Here is a 24,376-nt window from a genome sequence, read left to right as displayed (position 1 = left end):
AAAGTTGATATTTTTTAGTATAATTTTTGAAAAATTATAAAAATTAGCTTCCTTTGCCAATTTCAATAAATCTTTTTTTTATAAACAAGTAGGTGCTATATTTTCACTAAAAAATAAAAGAAAAGTCATAGCTATAAACTTACACACAAAAAAAAATTCTTTATTTGGACAATAATTTTAATCTGATTTTATTGAATAACTTTCCGTCGACTTCTGTTAGTTTTTTTAACTATAAAATTTCACTTTTTATAAAAAACCTTGTTGAATTTTTATTATCCAAATATTTCTTTACAAACCAAAAACATTAAAGTTTTGAAATTGGAAAGTGGAAAAATCCTATTTTTTCCGCCGAAATGCCACTGTGCGCCGGTAATCATTTGATGTTTGCTGATGAAATGAGTTGCATTTTTGTAATATTTTCTGAGATTTATTTTTTCGACTTATTTTTACTTGTTAGTTGTTTGTGTGTGCGTGTGTATGTGTGCAATTGGAAGGGCAAAATTGTTTTGCCCCTTCTGTGCGTCAACGTAAATATTTTGGTCTCCTTGACAAACAATCGAAACAATTAGAATTAAATAGACCGTTGAGAGCGATTCAGCGCAGTGCCGGCGCCGGGCTTTGCATGCAGTTGTTTGTGTGGTTGCGTGCAGCCAAGAGTGAAATATTGAAGCGGATGTTGAAATACATGGAAGTAGTAAATTGTTGTTGTTGTCAGTGGTGAATTATGCAATTTGCCCGAGAGGAAGCTGCGTGGATTTATGAGCGGTCATTGTATTGACATTCGGCGGTCAATTGGGAAATAAGTAAAAAATATTGACATTTGAAAAACTTATTATTCAAATCACTGCATTTTCATTTACTTCACTCATTTTATTTTTTATTTTTATACTAAAAATTCAGTCGACCAAAAGCCTTGTCTAAATAAGACTCCGTAAAAAACAATATATTTTTATATTAGGTGCGCAACTCAGTTCGTGCTGTTTGTCAATAGATGACTCCATCAGTTAGTGTTGATCGATTTTGATATCTTCAAAACGTGACAAACTTAACCTAGACACTTGAAAAAAGAAACTGCATTTCCACATTAGTGATATTGCTTATGCGTCATATAAAGGGTGATTTTTTTAAGAGCTTGATAACTTTTTTAAAAAAAAAAACGCATAAAATTTGCAAAATCTCATCGGTTCTTTATTTGAAACGTTAGATTGGTTCATGACATTTACTTTTTGAAGATAATTTCATTTAAATGTTGACCGCGGCTGCGTCTTAGGTGGTCCATTCGGAAAGTCCAATTTTGGGCAACTTTTTCGAGCATTTCGGCCGGAATAGCCCGAATTTCTTCGGAAATGTTGTCTTCCAAAGCTGGAATAGTTGCTGGCTTATTTCTGTAGACTTTAGACTTGACGTAGCAATGCAATGCACTTATGCCAACGGATTTTCCAAATCTTCGAAACACTGGTTGTAGTCACTTTCCGGGATGGCCTTCAGTTCCGTCTTCGCTGCGGCTTGAATCTCCTCTATCGTATAAAAACGGTGTCCCCGGAGCGGTCTTTTGAGCTTGGTGAACAGCCAGAAGTCGCACGGCGCCAGATCAGGTGAATACGGTGGTTGCGAAACGATATGGGTTGAGTTTTTGGCGAAATGATCAGGAATTACGAGGGCAGTATGGGATAGTGCATTATCGTGGTGTAAAAACCAAGAATTGTCTTTCCTCAATTTTGGCCTTTTTAGGTGGATGGCGTTACGAAAACGACGCATAACGTTCGAATAATATTCCTTGTTGACTGTTTGACCGGTTGGTAGGAATTCATATTGCACAACACCATGATAATCGAAGAAAACAGTCAACATGACCTTGATTTTTGAGCGACTTTGGCGCGATTTTGTTGGTCTCGGCTCTCTTTTGGCACGATATTCGGTCGATTTATCGGTTATTTCGAGGTCGTAAGCATAGATCTAAGTCTCGTCGCCAGTTATAATGCGTTTCATGACACACTGGTAGTTGGAAAGCATCGTTTCAAACACTTCAACGCGACGCCTTTTTTCCAAAAAAATTCAATGTTCGTCGAGATTTGACGCGCTTGAGGCCCAAAACATCCTTCAAAATGGTATTGGCTGAGTCTTTCGATATGCCAACTTCATCAGCAAGGTCTCTAATTGTTAATCGACGGTTTTTCAACACCAAATCTTTGATTTGTTGAACGTGAGCTTCGTCGGTTAAGGTTGATGGTCGCCCTGGACGCTCTTCGTCTTCGACATGTTCACGGCCGGCTTGGAACTCACTATACCACTTGTAAACATTTTGTTTAGACAAAGCCTCTTCACCACAGTAGAAAATTGATTCCGTAAACAAAATTAAATGCAAATTCTTTGCTCAACAAATTTCGACATCGCAAAAAACGAAAAACTCACTTTTAGCAGCTCACAAAACAACACGTGTCTCAAACACTAATGAATATTTTGACATGAAATTCGACATAAATGTGACTGACAACCTAAAAAAAATAATTCTCCAAATCCTTTGACACGCGCGCTATTTAAATTCAAATGTCACCTTATTTTTTGGGCGCAGTATCTGTCTCCTTGTAGATAAATCGAATAGTAATGCTAACAGGTCACTGTCTTATCGGCAGATATTCTAGCAGAATGAGGACACCATAAAATAATTATTGTAGAAGCTGTCATGAGATAAAAGAAAAAATAAACGCAACAATCGGTGGAGATTTCCTTGACGATTTCTCTGAAGTTTCAAACATACAACTTTTCGAATTGATGAACTTTCTCACCAGTACAGGATATTTCAAACGGAACATAATTGAGTGAGGGGATTTAAGTACCAGTGGTTTGACATTGAGCCTCCTTTTTCACAACTTTTAAGATTATCCAAAGTAGTTCTATACTTTATGAGCAAATAACAAGATTACGTCAATGTCTCCCATGATAGGACCATATCTACACATAACATTTCAGCTAATCCGATCCATTGCAATACTATTGCTTGATCTTTATAAACAATCATTTGAAATTGGAAATATGAGGAGTCTGATGCCTCCTTTCCTCGAACACTCTTTATATTTCAAAAAAATTAATGCGTATTAAGGTTATGTCTTGACCGTAAAAGCTTTAAAATACAAGAATCTCAAAAGAAAAAACTAGGTGACGGTTCATTTGAAGCTTATTGGATTCATACGAGTGCTTCGGAAACTTTGCTCTTACGTTTCAATTAGAAATCATGGTTTCTATATTCCATAACTTTTCAGGGACTTGTTTAAAAATCTATATTTGTAAACCAACGGTGAACTTTACATACTGCTTTCCTTTATTCATAAGTCTATAATATTATTCCCTTTTTAAATCGCAACACAGTTCAAAAATAATAAAATACTGATTTTCTCCCAATCCATTTATGGTAGTTAATAATTTCGGCCATTTGTCAACCGCACTCTCGGACCACAAATCAAACAGTCAATTGGAGATGCATTCTCTTTGCACGGTCACCAAGCTGACTTGCGCTGGCGTTCAGTGCGCCGACAGGATATTCAATAAGTTCGGACAACAACCAATTTTTACGCCACACCAAGCTGGCTTATTGTGAGAAAAATGTGAATAAATACAATAAATGACAGACTAATTTATTGACGCCAAAATATTTATTGAGATATCTGGCAGTCAGCAGCAGAGAGTGTGAAAATGAAGCAAGAGGTTGAGATTGGTTGTGTCAAAGGATAATCGTGCTGGTATTTGCTAAGAGTTGATAATACTATTTCCGATTAAAGATCCGATTTTTTATAACTCGAATGCCTAAATTTTTATAATAAAGATTTCTATTCTTTTCTTTTCTTTTCATATGCGATGAAAAATAATGTAAAATTCAAGGTTCGGAAGGAAATTTTTTAAATACCTTAACAGCCACATGGGATTACGCATACTGAACTTGTCTTGGATGAATATTTTGAAATCACGATATTTCAAGGTGAAGTAATAAATTGTTTTTGAATACCTTTAGCTTACTTTTATCTACATATATTTTAAAATAAGTGCTTATAAGCGGACATGTCTAACTCGACTCAACTTTTCACGTTCGTTGACAAAATTTTTTCTTGTTTGGTACGAGGGCTGCTATATATATATCTGGCCTAATAATGAAAATAGACATATTAATCACCGAAAATGTTTTTTTTTTCGTTGGACTTGGCTCGTCTTGGAAGACCCACACGGTCGATTGCTGTTTTGTTTCGGGCTCATACGCATAGATCCATGATTCGTCACCTGTGACGATCTTATAAACGTCTTTTGAAGCGATCGTTTTTTTCAGCATTTCTTTACACCAATCCACACGAGCCTTTTTTTGAGCGATTGTCAAATTGTGCGGGATCCAACGAGAACAAACCTTTTTTACGGCCAGGTGTTCATGCAATATCGAATGTATGCTGGTGGGAGAAATGCATAGGCATGCCTCTATCTGAAGGTATGTTACATGACGGTCTTGCATTATCAGTTCACGTACGGCATCGATGTTTTCTGGCACAACGGCTGTTTGTTGACGACCTTCACGGAATTCGTCTTTGAGCGAGCGTCGGCCACAATTGATTTCGTTGTACCAGTTTTTCACAGTGCTGTAGAATGGTGCTTCATAGCCATACAAAGACTTTAGTTCATCGATGCACTCTTGTCGTGATAATCCACGTCGAAAGTTGTGAAAAATGATCGCACGAAAATGTTCACAAGTTAATTCCATTTTTTGGCCGAGATGAATTTTTTAATTCCCTGTAAATAAAACAATTCACGATTAAATGACAAAACGTTCTGAGTGATGTTATGCTAAAAAATGTCAAACTTTCCAATGGAAATGTCAGATTGCACCTGGCAACACTTAGTGTTGCCTAGACCAGAAATATATATAGCAGCCTATGTACTAAAAAATATGTACGCGATTCTCAGAATTTCTCAGATTTTCTAAAACTGTCAGATCACTTCTTTAAGTGTTAGATCATTTCACCCTTGTTTCCCATGAACACCTAAACGCAACCTTGCAAACAAAATTCCATCTTATTAAATTATTAAGATAGGCCCACGATTTAAAATATTTCTGTCACACAGAACAGTAGTTCCAGATTATATGAGGTGGACCCACATTGCTTTGATGCAGTCTTTTACAGTCTACGTATATGTACTCTTTCTCAATGCGATAAACGGTCTTGCTTAAAACGTAGCTCGAGATTTTAGCTGTACTAGAAATTTAGTTTTACTTAATTTCTCCTTTAAACGGCATTCCAAACTCTTATAAACTATTATGCACCCTCGTATTTTAACATTCTCGATACTAAATAATAAAAAATCATGAAAGATCAAAATAAACATTTCCGACTTTTGTTGTTGTGCGGCGCGGTAAGCACCGTTATTCGTGGGTGTATAAGAAACTTTGTGGCAAAGCAAATCAACTAGAAATACCCACGTGGTGTAAAAAGCGGTCAGACGAATAGTCAAGCTGTAAGAAAAAAGTCTACGAAATCGAAAAAATTAAATTTTATTAAAAGTGAATAAAAAGAAAGAATCCACCGGCAGAAGTATTGCCAGCCACCGCAAAAAAAGTGCAACCTACCAATAAAATATTGGCATTGTGGCAATAAAACATCACAGGCGATTAATTTCATGAACTGGCAAGTGAAATCACAAATAGATTTATGGGATGCACCAAACATTTATACACAAACTCAAATGTAAATAAGTATACTTTTTTGTACCGAAAAATATGTAGTAAGGGTGTATGAGAAAAAGGTCGCTGCGGACTGCAAAAAAACTAAAGTAAAATTAGTTGCTGTAGACTATACATTAGTCTAGGAAGTGGTCTGCAGAGCACAACTAACGTCAGGTCATAGTGGAATCGCTAGAAACTGCATAGCCGAGCTAGGTAGAGGAGGCACCATCGCTCACAACGCAATGGGAACTAGTTAGATCCCCATTGTCCTCGTGCGCTTAGCAGCCGTAGGTGACCGCGAACTTTTGCGCGACTACGGAATCCTTCTGGCCTAGACTTGAACGTAGGAGAGCTACTATCCTACTTGCGCTAAAAAAAGTTCGTACAGTGTGGATTTTTATTCTATAGTATGATGAATAGGTATGCTTAGAGATACATACTCGTATACCATTCAGTTCCAAGAACATCCAGCAAAGCCAAAAGATTTGGAGAAACTAAATGAAAAATGACGATGGAGTCTTGTGTAGAAGTTAAACTAAGTGAGGAAAGTTCTCTGAGCACTATTCACTTGGGAGTGGTCAGTAACGATTCTTTTACATATGGCTCAAACAGCTCACACTTTCCGGTCTTAGACCAAGTATCCTCTGGGGAGCCAAAGAACACCCTCCGCAGGCGATGTGCACTGGGTTTGGTACCCGCCAAGAAAAAAACGCCACCCATGAAAAGTAAACAACAGCTTCAGATGAGAAACCGCTTCTTTTGAAGACGACCACGGAAACGCATTAAGGATCACGATTTAAGGACATGCACCTAGAAAGTCCGGTTCCTTAATTGGGAAGTTTTTGCAGCCCAGCTGGTTGATGTCCTCGCAAAAGTAAAGGCTGACATCAGCGCAGTCCAAGAAATGCGATGGACAGGACAAGAACGGAGACGAGTGGGTATTTGTGACATTTATTACAGCGGAAATATAAAGGGCGCAAATTTGGTGTGGGATTCGTAATGAGAGAAAGACTCAAACGTCGACTTTTGTTGTAGGGAAGATACGCACCCGACTCTGTACAGCAAAGCACATCCGTCAACAAACACAGGGAAAGTACGACGTCGAGAAGCTGCTATCACAACCAGTAAAAATGTTTTCTACTGGACTTGTACTCCTGTTCTCTGAGAGCACTCATCAACAACTTGGTATAAGGGAACTGAAGATAAGGGAACTGTGGGACGGCATTGCAAGCTCCTTACATACAGCTGCAAGCGAAACCGTTGGTTTTCATAAAGATCGATATAACAGCTGGTACGATGAGGACTGTCGCGTCGCAGTGGAGAGGACAGCCTACCTCGGCTACCACTAGACGAGCGGGGTGAGATGGATACTGGAGTTGAAGATGGAAGCGAGGCGTATATGAATAGGAATAAAAGGCCGAATTGTGTGAGGACAAAAGGCTTGGCAAGCTGGCGGACAGGGGTATTGCTTCATAAAATTCTACGAAAAGATGCGGCGACTAATAGAAGGTTTCTAGACCGCACTCCTTTAAAACCCCAAGAGGGGATCTAGTGTTTGAGGCCCAGAGCATACTGAAATTATAAAGGGAACACTTGTCCAGCCTGCCGAATGGCAGTAAAAGCATAACGTCAGGAGGATTTTTGTATTCTTATGACCGAAGAATGTTCGTGTAACAACCACAACAAGATCGTTGATCTGTTCTTCAGAGTGCAGCTTGTATATCATAAGGTCCATTTAATGATCTTGGCGCTGTTTGAGCCATTCTACATTATCATGTACTGACAATGAAAGTCAACAGTTGTAACAACAACAACACCAACCACTGAATAAATCCCGCATCAATAAGTGGTAAATAAAGAGAGGTCCAACTTCGCGTTCAACATCAAATTTGATAAGATAAAAATCAATGATGAATCGTACGACTATAAGACAGTTATCAGACATACATACATACATATGTACAAGTGTGTGTGCGTTTCATAAATATATAATCAAGATAATAGTGCAAAAAAGCGCGTTGCGAGTCTTCAAGTATTTCAAGCACTCGACTGCCACTTGGCCATTAGTTAGCAATTACAATTGCATTTGTGATGTTCAAATTCCAATGAGTGCACAATTATTTGTAGACACCGACCCGCACCAAAAACAGGCCATAATGCTGCGCCTACTCTTCGGCTTGGCCCTTGTCGGCGCTGTGTCTAGCGACGATGCACAAGTTGAGTGTAAGTTGGAGGCCGAAAAAGTGCGAAAGTGTAAATAAATTCAAGTGTTCCCCCAGATCCATACTGTTTTCGCTTCACCTGGATCGGTCCCTATCAAGATAAGAAACACATTGGCGGTTTGACTTGTGAGCATTTGCGTGAGGACTTCAAGAATGTGCCGTGTCGACGGCCGCTAGTGGCGACAGGTGAGTGCGATGTAAGAGTTGATAGTTCTGACTATACGCGAATACTGAGAATTTTTTTTCAATTGTTGTTTATCGATTTTGTTGTTTTTTCTTTTTGATAAATTTCCCTAAGTTTGATACGAAATTTATAACAGCTAGAAGAAAACGCCGGAGACCTTATAAAATATACTATATACCAAAGTGTATTCAACAAAGTGAACTAAGTATTTGACTTACGCTTATTTGACAATAAAATAGTAAACAATTCATGTATTTGTTTATATTAACCCGTGTGTTTTTTTTTTGATCTTGAACAATATGAAGCCACTTGCTTTACATAGATATATACTTATGACAAATATAAACGTAATAGGAATAGAGACAACAAATTTATTTGCTCTCAACGTTATAATGAATTCATATTTATTTTACAAACAATTACATACGTGTATAAATGCAACATTATTCACAAATTTTATTGTAACTATATATCGCTCATTTGCTGCAAGACCGGCATAAGTCAAAAAAATCGATTCGCCAGAAAACGCGTTTAAAGTTTTCAACTGACTACAACCTTACACGGTGACTCCAACCTTACACCTCTTCTCAAGCGGAGCATATAAGAGGTATTCATATGAATTTTTCACTCAACATGAAGTATGATACAGATGTTTATGCGACTCTTTAAATTATAATAGTTATTATAATTCTTTCATATAGTTCTTACGTTTTCGCGCAAACAAGTTTGTCTTGAGACCTAATCAATAGTAAAAACGTAAAATTTCTATTTATCAAAATATGAGAGTTTCTTACTTTTTTTCTTGATGATTGGGAAGTAAGTTTAATGAGAGTACTGCATCGGGGCTTAGTCGTCTTCTTTTAAGGGGAGATTCTTTTATTTCCTCCGCCTTAAAATGTAGCCCACATATTCTCGATGACAAACTGAGTTGTACGCCACATACTTTTTCCCATTCCTTCCGTTGCGATTTGTCAGTTGGAGCACAAAACATTGGTAAGTTGCTTCCATGAGTTGATTTGCATAGGCAACAAGTATTCGGCATTTTATTCAGTTATTTAAAAAAATATTGTTTTTCGTTTTGAAATTTGCTTACTTTTGAATTTCCGAATTTGAATTTTTGAATAAATGTAAGGGTTAAGTCAATGACAACATTCATGTCAAATAAGCGTAAAGAAAAATTAAATGTCATATACTTAGTTCACTTTGTTGAATACACTTTGCTATATACTACTGTGCCCAAAAAAATGACATTGTATTTATTTTGAAAATTCTTTATTAATTCTTCCAAATAAATTTCATCCCTTCAAAGTAATCCCCTCCGGATGCAATACACTTATGCCAACGGATTTTCCAATCTTCGAAACACTGGTTGTAGTCACTTTCCGGGATGGCCTTCGTATAAAAACGGTGTCCCCGGAGCGGTCTTTTGAGCTTGATGAACAGCCAGAAGTCGCACGGCGCCACATCAGGTGAACACGGTGGTTGCGGAGCGATATGGGTTGAGTTTTTTGCGAAATCATTACGAATTACGAGAGCAGTATGGGATGCTGCATTATCGTGGTGTAAAAACCAAGAATTGTCTTTCCACAATTCCGGCCTTTTTAGGCGGGTAGCGTTACCCAAACCTCACATAACGTTCAAAAAATATTCCTTGTTGACTGTTTGATCGGTTGGAAGGAATTCATAATGCACAACACCACGATAATCGAAGAAAACAGTCAACATGACCTTGATTTTTGAGCGACTTTGGCGCGATTTTTTTGGTCTCGGCTCTCTTTTGGCACGATATTCGCTCGATTGATCGGTTGTTTCGGGGTCGTAAGCATAGATCTAAGTCTCATCGCCAGTTATAATGCATTTCATGACACCCTGGTAGTCGGAAAGCATCGTTTCACACACTTCAACGCGGCGCTTTTTTTTCCAAAAAATTCAATGTTTTCGGTACCAGTCGAGATTTGACGCGCTTGAGGCCCAAAACATCCTTCAAAATGGTATTGGCTGAGCTTTTAGATAAGCCTACTTCATCAGCAAAGTCTCTAATTGTTAATCAATGGTTTCTCAATACCAAATCTTTGATTTGTTGAACGTGAGCTTCGTCGGTTGAGGTTGATGGTCGCTCTGGACGCTCTTCGTCTTCGAAACGTTCACGGCCGGCTTGGAGCTCACTATACCACTTGTAAACATTTTTTTAGACATAGCCTCATCACCAAAGGCTTTCTGCACCATCCTCAACGTATTCGCAGCAGAAAATTGATTCCGTAAACAAAATTTAATGCAAATTCTTTGCTCAACAAATTTCGACATCGCAAAAAACGAAAAACTCACTTTTAGCAGCTCACAAAACGACACGTATCTCAAACACTAATGAATATTTTGACATGAAATTTGACATAAATGTGACTGACAGTACTGCCAACCTAAAAAACAAAATAATTCTCCAAATCCTTCGAGGGGCGCAGTTTAAATTCAAATGTCACCTCCGTTTGTCCGTCTATCTGTATACTCGAATACGCGAACTAGTCGCCCAGTTTTTCAAATATCTCTTTGAAATTTTGCACGCGTCCTTTTCTCCCCAAGAAGCTGCTTATTTGTCGGAACCGCCGATATCGGAACATTCTTTAATTTTTTGAAGATTATCTCTTTCAAATGTTGGCCGTGGCTACGTCTCAGATGGTTCATCCATTGAGTCCAATTTTCGATGAGTTCGAACATTTCGACTGGTAACTTTCGAATGGCAGGCGTTATACTTTGCTACAAGTCCTGAATCGATGCGGGATTGTCCACATAGACTTTAGACTTTACATTTCCTCACAGGAAAAAGTCTAACGATGTGATATCACACGATCTTGATGGCCAATCGACCGGCCCAAAACGTGAAATTCTCTGCTCACTGAAGTGTTCTCTCAATAAATCCATTGATTGATGTTATGTGTGGGAAGTGGCGCCATCTTACTGAAACCAAATGTTGATGAGATCACGAGCTTCAATTTCAGGCATCAAATAGTCAGTTATAATGGCGCGATAACGGTTATCGGCATGATTTTTGAAGAAATTTGGACCGATGATTCCACCAGCCCACCACATCAACCCTTAGTTTTTTCTTGATGAAATGGCAGCTCTTGAATTTCTTCAGGTTGTTCTTCGTCCTAAATGTAACAATTTTGCTTGTATGCATACCTATTGACTCAGAAATAGACCCCATCGCTGAAAACAGTTTGACTCGAAAACGTCGTACATTCTTGGAACTTTCCAAAAATCCATAGAGTGAAGTTATGGTACTTGGGAAGGTCGAACGACTTCAGTTCTGTATTTTGTACACTTTCAATTTAATATCTCGACGTAAAATGAGCCAAGTTGTTCCATACGTCAGTCCGAGTTGTGCGAATGGCACCTCTGGTACCTCTGCTTGGATTACCCGTGTGTGTCATACAAACTGACCTATCAAAATTAAGTTTTTCTATGGAATCTTTTGTATTCTTATAGCTACGGTGCTACGCATGTAAATGTTTTTTTTTTTTTCTTATTTTAATTTTTTTCCATGCCATGACATCTGCAGACAATGATGCCATACCGGACACAGTCGATTTGTGGCGTCATAATTACAAGCAGCCGAACGCCTTTGGTTGCCCCATGGTGCCGGGAGAGACGTGCGTCAAATACACATACACCTACAACAAGGGAGGTGAGTTATGCCGTTATATTTTGCATTTTCTTCACGCTTTTCCACTCTGTTTCTTCATTTTCAGTGCAAAACATCACTTATATGTGCGCGAAGGTGAACGCCTCCAGCGGTTGCTATCGCCAGAAGTACATTTCCGGCTTGGAGGTTGAGGTGTGTGTCTGTGATTCACAGCTGGGACACATGCCTTGCAATCGCGCCGCGTACTCATGTCGGAATCTACTCAAAAATGGCATCTGGTTGTTGCTATTAGGCGGATTTTCACTCATTTGGCTTCAATTAGTGGCAGCACTGTAAATAATTTCAACTCTCTAACAGTAAAATTAGTTCGAATAAGTAAGGTAGAGTACGTAAGCGCGGAATTACGAATTAAATACACTCGCAAATTCTTAAAATGAAAAATCGTAAATTATTTCGAGATACAATACTTGGTACCTTGGTCAGGTAGTAGTATGTGTTAGTGGGCGTAGTTATAGACCGACTACACTCATTTTTGGTAGTAATTGGCCTTGATTTACCGGTACAATTTCGACGGATAAAGTCAATGGGAAGTAGGAAACTCACTTTATTGAGTATATGAGAAATATGAAAAAGTATAAGCCGATCATTGCCATTTTCGATTCGGAATCAACTTATGCGAAGAACAATATTTTCGTAAAATTTTGGTTAAGATTTCTGTGATATCACGATTGTGTTATAATCTAATAATGCACAGAAAGACGGAACTCAGCTCTGATCAAGAGCCGCCTCCTAGGAAAATCAGAAGAAAATTCTTTCAACATTTCGACGAACTGGAACAATATAACGGCAAAATTTAAAACGCTACCAATTTCCCAAGAGTACTGGACGCCATTCACAGTGGAACTATTAACCATTTCATTGACTCTCTTCCAGTGAAAGCCGTACTTGAGGTCCAAATACCACCTATAACAGAACAAGAGCTCGAGTTCCCGCGTGAAACAATAATAATCCTAGCACCCTCCCATCCCCAAGGCAGGAAAGAAGGACTGCTCGCTACTTTCCTTCATGCTAAATGGAATGGACAACTATATAAGATTGGAGGCACTGAAGATTGCATCGCATCTATCAGCACGCGTACAGAGCAGTCAGATCCACTAACATATCTAAACTTCAGGTTTCGCTGGAAAATGGCGAAGTTGCAATATGTGGCTTTCTTTACATCGAATCTGCAAAGTGATTGTGCAATTGGGTGTGGTTAAATAACAACCAATCAAAAACAACAATCGTCCCTTTTACAAAGCGAAGATCTCTTCCAGACTTAAGACACCTAACACTTGTTAGCAGGGAGTTGGAGGTATCTAAAGAGTTCCAAATCTTTTGGGCTCACAAAAAACTCAACCTTACGGTGGAATAAACACTGTTCAGAGCCGCCAAGGCACTCAGGCATCGAAGACAACGCAATCGTCGGTAGGACTTCAACTATCAAAGTGTGCAAAGACTTTAGGGGCAATGCGGACTTGCTCAACCGCAGTATTTGAAGTCATTGCTGGAGCTCACACCGCTGCATCGAGTGACCAAAAGGTAGCGAAACATACCATGCAGCTCATGGCAGTAGAGGGTTTCGGCATAGGGAATATAATGTCGCCTCAACAAATGAGGACCTTAGGGGAAAATACATCACTGGCCCTTTTCCTAAGGGACGGGGTTACGAAGAGTTGAAACTTTACAAATAAATTGAGAGGTACTCTCGGCAGTAAAACGGAGTAGAATGATTCCTCGCTCGACCTATTATTAAGAGGCAGTGCTATACAGTGGGACACCCGGTACACTTGGTTCGATAACAACGGAAGGCATTGGAGCAGGTATTACGGGATCGCATACCAAACTATCCATACTGATGGGATGTTTTCTGAACATCTTTCAAACAGAAGTCTTAGCTATAAGCCAGTGTGCCGAAATTAATCTACAACGCAACTTTCGCAATCAGGGATGGGCGCAGAACTATGCATTGTGGTGAGGCCTCATACCATAAAGAAGTTGCTCCGCCCGGAGGAGAGAGTGGGGAGAGAACGGCACTGGCAGCTGTTAGCAAGAATGCGCCACTACTGGGAGAGTACAACCTTGCAAGGATTAGAAATAGGTTCAACCTCACCCGAGACAAGTTCCGTCTCCTTGTCGCACTCTATACAGAGCACTAGCGATAGTCAATCAGAGGATTGTATAAGAAGGATATATATATGAATAAGGTGTATAAGAAGGTAGAACCGCTATCAGTGTACCTCCGGGTGCAAATAATCTAGGTACTGGGGAATTCAGCGATAGCCGGCAATGAGCTCACTGACGAACTAGCATTGCTTTGAGGTCCAACACTATAAAGGAGCTGTTTCGAACGGAGGAGAGAGTGAGTAGAGAACAGTAATGGCAGCAGGAATACCCCACGCCAAGCTACTTCTTGGAGGGCACACCATTGTAAAGTTTAAGGAAATGATCAACCTTCCTCGAGATAAATTCCGTCTCTTTGTCCAACCCGGGTGTAGTCTCTTGTCCAAACTGCCGGTTTTGCGACATGGAAGAGGAGACTCCAGAAAACCTAACTCTAGATTACCTAGCAATTTGTCGAAACAGGCTCAATATTCTAGGTACCATCTACGTGGACAGGGATCACATCACCCCAGCAAGCTCCTTGAATAGTTCAGAGTGGACCTTTGTGACCACATGTGGTATAGGAGAGGACACAATAGACCATAGGTCGCAGTGCTAAGCTTCAAATACTTTCTATCTGTATATCATAGACCCTGACTTACAAAACCCGCCCGCATGACACTAATTACCTCCTTGCATAGCTAATGACACCAGCTTACTTAACACCCCTCTCCCTATGGTGCCAACCTGTCGGAACAGCTCCTTTCACACGCCTACCGTTAAGTGGTTTTGGTGATAATTTCCTCGAAATTAGTTCAGGAATGCTTTCTGTAACTACAACAACAACGGTTGTCTATTCCCACGACATTCCGGTCTAAGTAATCAGAACAGACCCGGATGTTTATCACTCAGAAATATCTTCTGTCACTACAACAACAATAACAACAGTTAACATATAGCTTTCTCCCAAGCAGGGTCCAACCAGAAACCGAAACATTGTTTTATGCGATACACAAACGGTGCGGAAGGGTAAGCACCGTTGCGAGAGTATGAAAATATTTGTTGAAACATTTGTTTGTAATTAAAATTTATTTCCCTTTATTTGCTACAATTAATGAAACGTGCGGCACTCAATCTGCTTCCTGTTCGTTATCATCATCATCGTCGGTGGGCTTTTTCAAGCTGCCAAACACCTTCGCCGGTATGGCTTGTTGTTCGATGCGCAAGCGCTTCGCCGAAATGACGTTCTCCTCATTGCCGCCACGCTTTTGTGTGCCATTTGCAGCGCCCTCAGCCTTCTCGTCGCCGTCTTCGTCTTCGTCCTCATCGCTATCGCCAATGTCGATTTCATCCGGATTCACCACCTTGTCCTTGGCGTTGCCACCTTGCGTCTCGCCGCGTACAAACATAATATTGCTGCTGGTTTGCGGCTTAAGCGTTTGCTGTTGGCGTGCTTGCTGCTCTGCCGCAGCCTTAGCCTCGAGCAGACGCATAGCATCGCCACCGCCCTCGGCGTTGGCGCCACCGGCAGTAGGTTGATGGAGAAACTGTGCGGCCATCATGTTCACTTGCGTGTTGTAGGTGGCCTGCACGGAGCGCTTAATGCGCAACATTTCGCGCATAGTGTCCTCATTGCCATGACGCACCTCAAACTCTTTCCAGGTTTGCCAAAAGTCGGCGGTTATGCGCGGATCACATACCTGTGGATGGATGGGGAACGAAAAATATTTTTGTAATTACAATTAAATGAAATATAATAAATTTGTTCACCTGTGAGCAATGTGCATAAATGGCGCGTGCGCGGTCAATCTCGCCCAGCTTCGTTTCCATCTCCGCAAAGCGCACACACATCGGCCGCATATTCTCCTCGGGCAATGCCTCGATGGCCTTTTCATAAATTTCACGCGTACGCGGCAGCCCATAGATCTCGGCGGCTTTCTTTATGAATATGTTGTACATGTCGAACATTTCTTCGGGCTTGACGGCGCTGGTTGCGCGATCATAGACGGCCATAGCGTGACGCGCCAAACCGTGTTCCTCCTCTAACTTCGCATACAACAGATAGAAGTACTTGGCATGCTCAGGCGGACAATTCTCCAGACACTGTTCGAAAAGATCGCGCGCACGTTCCAATTTTGTACCGCCATAACGCTTGAGAAACTTTGTCAAGTAAGAATTCCATATATCATAGACATTCGGCCATTTGAAGAGCGCAATGCCCTTCTCATAGGCGCGAAAAGCTTCCTCGAAGTAGTTGTGCTCCTCCAAGAAGAGCCCGTAGTTGATGATAATTTGCGGTGTGCAGATTTTCAAGTCGATTATGCGATCGTATACAGCTTTGCATGTTTTGAAAGTGCCAAAAGATTCCTCCAAATCGGCGTACATGGACCACACCTTCAGCGAGCGATATAAACGCATTTGCACAGTCTCGGTATCGTCATGATAGGCCACTTTACGTTTCGGCATTGCGGTGGCTTTTTGCATCAAACGTAGAGCGCCCTCAAAGTTCTCCTGTCTAACAACAGATATAGAAAAATACCTTGTTAGAAAATTTGTTTGGAAAAAATATTTAATTTATAACACACCTGATCTCCATTTCGGCCCATTCGCACCACACAGCCGCTAGATCTTCCACTTTCACATACTCCACCTCAGTGCCACGCTCGAAGACCACACGCGCGTCCTCCACTTTATTATTGGATTCGTAAAATTTAGCGAATTCCACCCATAATGTGTGGAGTTTTCCCGCCGCCAACTTTGGTTGCACTGTCTGCACGGCTTCGGTGTATGTATTGATTATTTCGTGAGGCTTGCCTTCGTATAACTTTACACGCTTGTGCCACTCATGCACGTTGTGTGGATTCTGACGCAGTAGCACGCTATTCAATAGCAGCAGACGTCGCTCCATGAGATATTCGAAGCGTGCCAAGCGCAATTCAACATCGATATCGTCCTCTTCGGTGGCGTGTGGATCGTTCGCCACCATTTCCATGCGTTTATTCAAAGACACTTCCTCGAATTGAGCATACTCGTCGAACACTTGCGTGAAATCGCGTACAGTGGTCACGGTTTGTATTGCTTCCTCATAAATATCGCGTGCGCGATCGAAGAGACCCGAACGCACATAGTAATCAGCTAAAGAGTTCCAGAGATGGCCGAGCTGATCAGTGTAACTAAATAAGATGAAACAAATATATACATAAAGAACTCAAATATTTACATATACAAACCGTCGGAGCCCGCTGCGTATAATAGCGTCTACATTCAATGAATGCACTTTGTGGGGATTTTTCGAAATCAAATCGCACAGCTCATTCCACAACTGATGATTAGACTTGCCATGCTTCGACACGAAATGCTCATTGTCCACCACTGAAGCCAATTGCTGTGCTGCTTCATCTAAACGTTCGACATCAATCAAATACTCTATATACTCTTCAGCATCTTCCGGAAATAGTTTCAAGTAGCGCCGATAGATGCGTAATGCTGTTTCTGGTATATCGAAACGTCGCACAAATTTCAAATAAAGCGGCCAAATGCGATGATGCTGCGTAATGGGCAGCGCACGTAAAGCGCGATCAAACACGTGCCTTGTACGTGTAATGCGACACTGCGTCGTCATAAAAACGCCATAATCCATCCAAATGCGAGGCATTTTGTGCATGAACACCAGCGCTCTTTCGAAAGTATTATTCACTTCATCATACATTGGATCATTAAGTGGGCGTCCACGCACTTGCTTACGACGTGTACGTAAATAATTATACCAAATTTTGTAGCTACCCGGCAGCTCCTTGAGTGCACGCTCATATACGATATTCACGCCACAATTGGGCGCCTTGGATTTATGTTCAATGTAACGAAGCCAATGTTTCACCGAATAAGCATTTCGCAAAATCTCTTCCTCGTAGGGAACATCCTCCTCGGGCTGTGAAAAGATTTTAAGTTTAGTAGTGAAAGTTGGCATTAACACAAGACCGCCGAAAATAAAAATAAGGCTTTCGGCATTTGATATACTTACAAAATCGATATCCACTGTAATCAGTGGTTTATCAATAAGAGTCATTTTATTATTTAAACAAAATTTTTGAACATAAATTATTTTTTTAACAAATATAACACAATCGTATAAAATGCGATAAAATTTGCAAGGAATGCTTATTTGCCGATCAGCTGTTCTGACTGATGGTAAAAACCCAGTAGTGTTGGAAAATGTTACATACATAATGAAGGCTGGCAATTGTTATAGATTTCTATTATGATTAAAAAGAACTCAAAAAAATTAATAAAAATATCAATTTAGTGATATTGCTCTATCATAAATTGGGCTAATAACCTATATATACGAAATATTATATATTAACATTTTCTGAACAATAAATTCATAACTATCATGATATATAAATCTAATTGTGTTTGCTATAATTATTGCTCTCGACACCGGGTGATTCGTAAAAAACAAAATCAATTAAATAAGATATTATCTGTGGGTACTTATAATTTTTTTAATAATAAAAATAATGTATACCGCAAACTTTAAAATAAATAATAAAATGATTTAATATAAGTGATAATATTTTGTATAACATCTTCTGTGTGTGCAAATTAGTAAAATGTGTATTTTTAGTAGTAATACAATGCAATTCGACTTTGCTTTTCACTCATCAGGGTTACCGTTGTAGATGCAAAATAACAATAAACACGCAACCCTAGTGAATTTTCTGATTTTGCTTTGTTGAACAGTTTTCTATAGATTTTTGACGTGCCCGGTTGGAGCAAAGCTAAAGTTTTTATTTTGTATGCCGCTTAGGACATAGAAAAACCAATAAAGTTGTAACCAGTTTGTGTAAATAAAATCTAACAAAGCACATATGCAATGAGTGACTAATATATGGTTTAACATTTGTTTAAGAAATACGAAATCTAAGAATTGTGTGAGTGAGTGTGAATTATAAAGTCTACTGTTAAGCCAGAGATTAGCAGATAGTAAAAGTGTATGTCTACTACACATATCAGTTTAAAATTTAATGTGAAGAGTGTTTAAACAAAGTCGTCAAATATAATATTGTAGTTTCGAAAGCACATGATATTGCATTAAAAGCAAAGTGCATCATTATTAAATAGCAAAGTTGGTTGACGAGTTCGTCCGGATTGCGCCGCAGTCGCTGCGAACGTACTTCAGCGCTGTCATGCTTTATCGGTGTTCTTTTGTATGTTTGTGCCCAGTTTAAAATAAACTGCTTCCTATCGAGTTTTTGAACAAATTAGACCAAAACAAAAGAGGCATTTGTATACGGTATCTGCATTTAACAAAATTTTAGCAACTAATCGCAACGAAGGATGCGCTTTCTCCATGCCTTGCATTTGCAGTTTTTTTTGTGGCTGTAGTAGCTCCTATGCGTGTATGTGTTAATTTTGACGTTTCAAACCAAGGCAAACAACCACTGCTCATGTTTATATCAACCTTTACCCATACTCAACTTTTGGCGTTTGTTTGTAATGCTTTAGTATTTTAAAATTTGCTGCTCAAGCAGGATAAAAATAAAATTATGTGCAAGAAAGCATTAGTTACAAAATGAAATTGTGCATTAGTGTGTTTAGTACATAAGAAATCTTCTAATCAGCCAGTGTAAACTTAAATATATTTCTTTCAGTTGTTAACTTAATCGCAGTGCAGAATGTAAATTTTAACAAAAGAAAAGTGATTTGAAAAGGAACTGAAAAATAATAAAGTAATCGCAAACGTCAGTTCCAAATTAATTTAATTACTTCATTACATTTAAACCAATTGTGTTGAAGTCAGAAATAGTGAAATAAATAAAATAAAGTAAATTCAAATTACGTACGGAATACACCAGCAAGGTTTGTATACATTTTATATGTACGAGTATTGTACTGTAGGGATGAATATTGTTATTTTTTTTAAGTCTACATGCATATGTTAATATTAATTAGTTATTAACAATCAATTATTTGTTTTTCTTATCTTTATATTAGTTTTGTAAAATATTAAGTAAGGTTAAAAATAGTCTTTCTTTCAAATTCAAATCACTAATTTTACTCTATGTTACTAAATACTATATGTTAATAAATTTTTAAAAGCTACATATAAAGAAGTAAGAACAAGTATAAAGATCAATTAAATATCCCAGCGAAATATTTTTTAATGGCAATCGGAGTTGCGAAATTTATAATTAAAAAATTTGGGCTACAACTTATATTTTAAAATTTTTATTCAATTTTAATATTAAAAATTCAATGTATTTAAAATGTTTTAAAATAATAGTTGAGAAAACATTTATTTTTCTATAAATTGAAGTAACAAATAAAATTTATTTTTCAAATTCAAAGCTGGAATGAAAACGAATAAAACCAGAAAGATTTAAATGCTTCTATCTGAAAAATTATACCTAAAAGCAATTTCCTTTTCCAAACATATTCAAAAATAAATAGGAAAGTCATAAACTATGCATTATAAAATAATTATTTTTTTTATTAGCATGGGATTAATTGTTCTTGTTCTTCCACCTTATGTTTTTATTTTTGTTCAATAAATAAATATTATTGTTTATTAAGAATAAGAAAAAGGGGTTCAAAAATGTATATTGTAAATTATTTTTATTGCATTATTTGCAACTCGGATGGCAACCATTTTCATAAATCTATCTTTTCGCGATTCTGCTCTTTTTTTCTCTTTTCTCCATACACTCTCATTCTCTTTAGACAATCTGATTTTGGCCAATTAGTCGTCCTTTCTGTTGAGTGGCGCCTTCGTGATTCTCACCTACATTAGACCGTCTTACGCTGTATTGTATGATATTAAGTGCATGTGTTTGTCGTTAGCGGGGTTACCTGTCGCCCCTGCTTATCTTCCTACCTAATGTGAATAGGCACCCGCTAGAATAACTTTTGTACTTTTCGGGGTATCAAAAATTATATTTTGGCGGTTTTAATGTATTGAAGTGTGAAAAGGCTAGCAGCAAGCCTTTAATGACTTTACTAAGCGAAGTATCCCTTAATAGTTCAAATCAGCATAATTATGACATAAGCCGAAATATCTTATAATAGCTATTATGTAAATTGTAAAGTTGGCTAGACATTTTAATGGCAGGAAGACATGATTTGGGGTGCTCCAGAGGATATAGCAACTCATTAAAGTTTTATTTTCTTTAGCGTCGCTCGTAGTGTAGAAAATAAAGGTTATGTTTACGAAAACAGTTAATGCATTAGCGTCAACATTAAAGATTTTCAATGTAATTCTATATCATTTATCATCTTCCTGCGATATATGTTTGTTTGTCTTGATTTTTCCTTGTTTCCAACTTTGTTGTCTAACTTAATCCTTCATTCATTATTTTCATTTGAACCAACAACTTTTTCGACTGTATTAAAATTTTTTGATAAATACAATCATAGTTAGCTCCAGTCATTCAATATGGTTCTCTCTTATAAATTCACATTACTCTTGCACTAATCCTTCTTTGAATTCCATATATGTTCCCTTAAAAGGATCGAATATGCGCGGAATGAGTGTATGAGTCGGGAAAACGAGTTGCCACCATTGTCGTGGTCAATACTATATAATGGATACAGGTTTTATTTGAGTTGATATATATATACATATGTATATGTAGTTTTTCGTGGAACAAGAAACTTGTTGTCCTCGTCAGTTTTTTTTATGTTGCTACTAACGAGTAGCTTTAAGCACAGTGGGGCAAAATGAGAACGGATTGTAAGAAAAAAATGTAATAACTTCAATTTTTAGAAAGATAAACATTATAAAGAAACTAAGCGCATTTTGTGTAAGTGCTTCTTCAGCTTGCAGTAGCCAGAGTAGAATGCATACTGGTCCCCATTAGCAACTTGGCATGCCGCATGCCTTGTAATTGTTACCAATACCTCTCTCTGTCTACTCCTTCTTCCTTGCGGAAGGTCAGTTCAACATGCTGCTTTCACCGCAGAGTCAAAGAGAATCCAGCGTGAGACCAAAATATTTGACCATGTTGGTCGTCCCTACTTCTCTGCCCCAAGTGTAAAATTCGTGAGGACGGGCAGAGATTATTTCTCGTGAACGTGTCGATGGTCGGTCTTGAGGGTTTGATGTTCAACTTAACCCCACTATACCACCCTTTAGTCAGATTTAAACCTCTTTGCATTAAGTCGCAGAGAGTGTCTAGTACTAGTCTAGTAGGTCATCCAAGAAAAGGCTCCAGAACAGGGGGGGGAGGGGATAGCACTGCACCCTGTGGACAAAGTCTTGTAATACCGAGACGAATCCTTGTATCTCCTACCGTGGTTTCAGCTTTCTGGTGCGCACTACGGCCTCTATCCATCTGCGCACCGGTATTGCCACGTTCCTGACTACGCTCTTGTGAGACGCATGTATATCATCGGGAAAGTTATTCAGCTTCCACCGAACTCTCTATCTCTGAAGTTAGCTGGTACAGAGCAGTATTGGTTGATCTGAATGCCTTGTAAGCATACTGGTTCATATGCAGGGGTGCTATTTTCAGCGCCTTCGTCGTCCGTATTTCGTAATCCACGTTCTTTTCCATACTTTTTAGTAAAAAGTAAGTTAGACTAATTAGCTCGAAGGATTTTGCGGTGAATAGCCTGCCTTACTACCTTAGGTATAAAGATCACATTCGCGGTCCTCCGTATTTCAGGAAAATCGGCGTATATTAGACCGATACGCAAATCCTTTAACACTACCCACTGTCGTCCAAAATCTTGAATGGCTAGGCGGCAGCAACAGCGCACACACACTCTCTCTTGCCGACATAATTGGTCCACGATGCCGGTTACTCGCAAAACCTTTGATACCTACGACTGCATATATGTACATAAACACATACATCAGCACGTAGTAGGTAGATAGATACACACAATCACCGCCTAAGCTTGCACAGTAGGCGGCCGCCAACGAACTTCTGAGCTGTTGGCCTGCTCCTGCCCATAACTACCTTGCTCTGTTGGCGGAGAGTATTTGCGAAGTCGGTGTGCGCCAGCGTCGCGCGAACTCACTACAGGCTCTCTAGTTTCAGCTTTCGCTCTCATTTCTCAATATTTAGGCTCCAACACTGCCAACTCCTGGCACTGATGACTGTGTGTATGTGTGTGTGTGTTGCAAAAATAAAACAAAAATAATTTTCACTGCTGAGTGCATTTGTCAGCTGCTTGACTCTTTTTGTTGTTGTAGATGTTTCAACTTATTGTTGTTGCTTTGCTTTTCCTTGCGAATATCCACTTCAAGCTGGGATACCTACTCCACACCGAACGAACGACTGAAGTCAGTTTCAGTTCAACGGAGTGCACTCGCACAATTCGGTACAAGTTGCGGTTTATGCAGCAGAAAATTTTTAACGAAAATATCCAAAATGCTTACACATACATACACGTACAGTATACACGGAGTGTGATACTATTTACTCCAACTGCCTTGACTGACTGACAAAATGTGGCTGAAAAAAAATGTGAAGTGATGTGAGGGAAAAATGTGTAAGCTATTAAAGTGTGTAACGGTGAAATTCTCGTAAAATCAAATAAAGTGTTCAAAAAAAAAACAACAACCTACACACATCCAGCTTTAATGCTGCGTATCTGCGGTACGCGAAAAAAGTTTCGTGGAAAAATCAATGCAAATCAAATTTCATATATCAAATTCTGCAAACGAAGAAGTATAAGAAATATAAATGGTAGTGCAAAAAATAATGAATAAGCAAAGCAGCGGAAAATTTTTCAGTACAAAATTGTAGTTTGTGAAAGTTAAGTGCAGCATGTAGTACATGTACCTTTGAAATTACATTTTTATGTGTAGACCCATAATATAATAACAACAAAAAATACCTTTCCACATACTCAGTGAAATCGGCAGCAAAAATCAACAGTGAAAATGGTAATTTTTCACAAATTTTGTATATCATTTACCGCAAATGTATTTTGGGGCACATTTATATACCCATATATTTGCTGTATGTACTATGTAGTGTATATGTATGTTTGGCAGTGTTGTATCGGTATGCGTAATTGGCGTAACTATACGCAAAAGTGCTTCGGCGGCATATCTAAATCGTGCCGCTACTACGCTCGTATTTTTTCCTGCCACAAACGAAGGGCTCTGGGAGGAGCGAGTGGTGTTGCAGCAGAATATAGAGAGTTCTGCATTTGGTATTTGAAACTATAATTTTAATGAAATTTGTAAAGTTGGAGTGTATTTTATTTTTAAAATTTCAATGAAAATATTCAACTAAATGTTTTTCGAAAATTTTTATTATGTGTGACCATGTTTCTTTGAAATTATTATTAATGTAAAATGTGAAATTAATGCAAAAGGATCAGGTATAAATAATCTACGGCTATTTTTAGAATATTTATAGAAGTATTAAGTAAGAAGTGTTTAGTTTCTTTTGGAACCATTGAAGCATATCATACTTTGTGTGTTTATAATCGGGTGATCTCATACGTTTCGGCTTTAGATCGTCTTAACTTAC

At 38.7% G+C, this 24,376-nt stretch overlaps 3 protein-coding genes across 10 annotated transcripts in view; 2 read left to right on the top strand and 1 right to left on the bottom strand.

The window, feature by feature from the left end:
* The first annotated feature begins 7,690 nt into the window (after positions 1–7,690).
* LOC105222217 (uncharacterized) lies at positions 7,691–12,195 on the top strand. The gene is made up of 4 exons (XM_011199443.4): positions 7,691–7,921; positions 7,978–8,106; positions 11,661–11,786; positions 11,851–12,195. Exons 1-4 carry the CDS (start codon positions 7,804–7,806, stop codon positions 12,078–12,080), a joined length of 603 nt encoding a protein of 200 aa, XP_011197745.2. The 5' UTR covers positions 7,691–7,803; the 3' UTR covers positions 12,081–12,195.
* A 2,761-nt stretch (positions 12,196–14,956) lies between these two features.
* LOC105222218 (pre-mRNA-splicing factor syf1 homolog) lies at positions 14,957–18,088 on the bottom strand. The gene is made up of 5 exons (XM_011199444.4): positions 17,908–18,088; positions 17,117–17,814; positions 16,472–17,059; positions 15,657–16,401; positions 14,957–15,586 (listed from the first exon to the last, which is right to left on the bottom strand). Exons 1-5 carry the CDS (start codon positions 17,950–17,952, stop codon positions 15,017–15,019), a joined length of 2,646 nt encoding a protein of 881 aa, XP_011197746.2. The 5' UTR covers positions 17,953–18,088; the 3' UTR covers positions 14,957–15,016.
* Positions 18,089–18,623: 535 nt separating this feature from the next.
* The window catches only part of LOC105222219 (uncharacterized), a 63,119-nt gene continuing 57,366 nt past the window's right edge, over positions 18,624–24,376 (top strand). For 3 of the 8 annotated variants that reach the window (XM_049453089.1, XM_049453088.1, XM_049453087.1), the window contains exon 1: positions 18,624–19,748. The gene's annotated coding sequence lies outside the window, so the exon portion shown is untranslated. Of the gene's footprint in view, positions 19,749–22,513; positions 23,782–24,376 lie in introns of those variants that run through there. The other 5 variants (XM_011199445.4, XM_011199446.4, XM_049453086.1 and 2 more) reach the window with 5 other exon arrangements.

This window comes from Bactrocera dorsalis, chromosome 3 (assembly GCF_023373825.1).
Source record: "Bactrocera dorsalis isolate Fly_Bdor chromosome 3, ASM2337382v1, whole genome shotgun sequence".
In the NCBI taxonomy this organism is placed as follows: domain Eukaryota; kingdom Metazoa; phylum Arthropoda; class Insecta; order Diptera; family Tephritidae; genus Bactrocera; species Bactrocera dorsalis.
Note: the sequence above shows the minus strand (reverse complement) of the source record. Positions and strands in the feature narration are given on the sequence as shown.